Source organism: Corvus brachyrhynchos, unplaced genomic scaffold (assembly GCF_000691975.1).
Source record: "Corvus brachyrhynchos isolate BGI_N302 unplaced genomic scaffold, ASM69197v1 scaffold443, whole genome shotgun sequence".
NCBI lineage: Eukaryota > Metazoa > Chordata > Aves > Passeriformes > Corvidae > Corvus > Corvus brachyrhynchos.
Genome location: NW_008237220.1, coordinates 233,963 through 237,082, shown reverse-complemented (window position 1 = coordinate 237,082; position 3,120 = coordinate 233,963). Strand labels below are relative to the sequence as shown.

The following is a 3,120-nucleotide window of genomic DNA, read 5'->3' as shown; positions in this document are numbered from 1 at the left end:
CCATGGTGCGGCAGTGGGCCAGGATGACCTGTGGGGGACAGGGGGGTCAGTGCCAGGGGGAAAGGACAGAGGCCCCCCCAAGCCCCCTGGAGGGGCATGGCCCACTGTCCCCAACCCTCCTCCCAAACATCCCATGAGGTGCCCACCACACCCCCACCCAGGGGTGCCACATCCAGCAGGTGCCCCCAGCTTGGCCAAAACTCCCTCTGTGTGGGGGTCCCAGAAACGGGAATGTCTCCCAGGACCCCTGTGGGCAGAGCAGGCCTCCAGAACCATCCCAAAGCCGTGGATATTCTAATGGGGGTTTGCAGGGTCCCCGTCACAATGAGAAAACTCCGCCAAGACCCCAGAATGGGGGGGTGCCAGGTCCCCCAGGTCTTGCCTCACGCCCAGCTGCACGTCCCCTCCTCCCACCCCTGGAGCAGAGCCCCCCCCAGAACTGATCCCACTCACCCATTGGAGATCCGAAGTGTGGCCCCCGGGGTGGGTCCCGGGTGGTGCTGCCCCATCCCAGGTGGCCCATGGTGCACCTGCATCGGTGGCATTCCTAGGGGGATGATGGAGTTAGGGGTGCCAGGAAGCAGGGAAACAGCTCCGGGCACCCCCAGGGACTGAAATTCCAGCTGGGTCTGGAATTCCAGCTGGATCTGGAAAGCATGGGTGCAGAGGGGCTTCTGCTGCCAAAAAAGGGGCTTAAAGACGAGGGAACGCAGAGCTTTTTGGCAAGAGGAAAGGGCTTGGATGCAAGTGTGTGGGAAAAGAGATGGGATAGTGACTGTGTACAGCCCGGGGACAGTGAGGAATCCCCATTCCTGGAGATTTTGGACAAGCTCCCAGAGTGATCCAGAGCTGGAAGCTGCCCTGCTCCAATTAGAGCAGCCAGGGTCTCCCCAAACCTCCTTTTTCCCAATTATCCCATTTTGTCCCATTAAAAAAAAAAAAAAACAAAAAACCATCCCAAACAAATGATTCTTTCCTTCCCCTGGGAAGCTCCTGAGCCTGGTTTTCCCTGCCTGGGTGTAATTGGCTCCGCTCAGGCCCTGCAGCATCTGCTCCTGGCGTGGCCAGAGTAGGATCACACAAAGCTCCCTAATCAGGGTGGCTCTGGAGCCACAGGATCAAACAAATCCCAGAGAATCATTAAATTGCACATTTCACGAAGTTTGTGCTTTTGAACCTGGAGCTGAGATGCAAACACAGCTCCTTCCCAGGACCACAGGGCCAAAATGTGGGGAATCAGGGAAAAAAATTGGTTTCATTGAATTAATAATGCCAAAATTAGCTCCTGCCTTCCTTCTCTGTATCACTGCCTTCGCACGTGCCTTCCTTCCTTCCCGCCTCCCTGCCTCCTGCACCTTCCCAACCCAAGGCAACCAACACCTCTCCCTGCTCAGGTGCCTCCCAGACAGCAAGGACTTCCTGAATTCCCCAAATCCTTCAGCAATCACATCTCCCCCCAACCCCCCCCAAGACCGGGGAAGGCGAGAGGAGGAGGATCCCCTCAGGCAGCCCCCAGCAGCGGAAGCCAAGACGCACCCCCAGCCCCGTTCCCGGCCGGCTCCGTACCTGGGTGGTGCATCCCTCCCGGTGGGAAGGGGTGTGGGTGGGGAGGGTGTCCCCCAGCAGGGGCGGCTCCTGAGGGGGGTCCGGGGGCTCCAGCGCCTGGTGGCATCGGCGGGGGGGGCATGGCCGGGGGCATCCCGGGGGGCAGAGCTCCGGGCGGCGGCCCCGGCGGCGGGAAGGAGCCAGGGGGAGGCAGGCCTGGAACACACAGCGAGAATGCGGGCGAGGGAGAAACAGCCCAGCAGAAAAACACGGGAAAGGAGGTGGGAATTGGGAGGGGCAATGTGGAAACAGGGCATCACAGCAGGATGCTGGGACAGCCCCGCCCCAGACAGGTCACCCACCTGGGGGGGTGACCCCAGGCCCCAGCGCGGTGACCACGGGTGTGGGCACGGACGGGGGTGGGGGGGCGTCTGCAAAGAGCTGGTGGGGCCGGTCGGCCTGGGAGAGGGGGTTCTGAGCTGCCAGCAGTCGCTCGGCCGCTGAGCCATGCCGCTCGCCCTTGGAGTCCTTCTTGAAGGCGTAGGACACGGTGATGGGGCGGTTGCACAGGTACTGCCCGTTCATGGCCTCGATGGCCGCGTCCGACGCGTCGAAGCTGGCAAAGTTGATGAAGGCGTAGCCCTTGGAGTTGCCCGTGTCGGGGTCCCGCATGATCTTGGGGGTCTGCAGGATGACCCCAAAGGCGCTGAAGGTGTCGTAGAGCAGCTTCTCGTCGATCTCAGGGTCCAGGTTGCCGATGAAGATGTTGGCACCCACGTCCAGGTTCTTGTTGTGAGCCGAGGCCTTGTTCACCCGGATGGGTTTCCCGTAGAGCTTGATCATGTTCATGATCTTGATGGCGTAGTCGGCGTCCTCCTCGCTCAGGAACTCCACGAAGCCGTACCCTGGGGGACCCCAAAGGGGCTCAGGGGGACGCCAAGGGGGGTTCAGGGGAAAGGCAAGAGACCTCAAAGGGACTTCATGGGGGACCTCAAAAGGACTTCAGGACAGAAAGAGACCCCCCACACCCCCTGACTTGATCTAAACCTCACCTGATTTAAAACCCAAGCTGATTGAAAACCCCATTTAATTATTGACTGAAACCCCCTCGATTTCATTTAAACCGCACGTAATACTTGATTCGATCCCCACTTAATTTAAACCCTGGGGCCCCGACACCTCCCGAGGGACGGAGCATGATCCCTCGCTTCCATACCCCGATCCCACCCCCAGCTCTGCCCCTCGTTGGGATTTGGGGGTCCCTCACCCTGGTGCTGGCCCGTGACCCGGTCCTTGGGCATGTGCGTGTTGACCACGGGCCCGGCCTGCAGGAAGAGCTCCCAGAGCAGGGGCTCGCTGACCTTCTCGTCCAGTCCCCCCACGTACACCGTAGCATCTGCGGGGAATCGAGGTCAGAGCCGGGACACGCGCGGGATAACGGGGGGCTCAGGGCTGACACCACTCAAGTAAAGCCCCCCGAACCCGAAGCCCCCCCAGTCAGTCCTTAACCCAGGAGGCGGCCCCTCAGCCCTCCTTTTTCCTTCGGGAAACCAGAGCCCCCCATGGCCCCAGCAC

At 61.0% G+C, this 3,120-nt stretch overlaps 1 protein-coding gene across 1 annotated transcript in view; it reads right to left on the bottom strand.

Moving 5' to 3' along the window:
- Window positions 1–434: 434 nt before the first annotated feature.
- SF3B4 (splicing factor 3b subunit 4) overlaps window positions 435–3,120 on the bottom strand; it is a 28,364-nt gene continuing 25,678 nt past the window's right edge. Inside the window, exons 2-5 of the mRNA XM_017728889.1 lie at window positions 2,813–2,941; window positions 1,908–2,450; window positions 1,567–1,761; window positions 435–547 (exon numbers count right to left, since the gene is read on the bottom strand). Coding sequence (XP_017584378.1) covers window positions 450–547; window positions 1,567–1,761; window positions 1,908–2,450; window positions 2,813–2,941 — 965 coding nt within the window. The 3' untranslated portion in view covers window positions 435–449. The remainder of the gene's footprint in view (window positions 548–1,566; window positions 1,762–1,907; window positions 2,451–2,812; window positions 2,942–3,120) is intronic.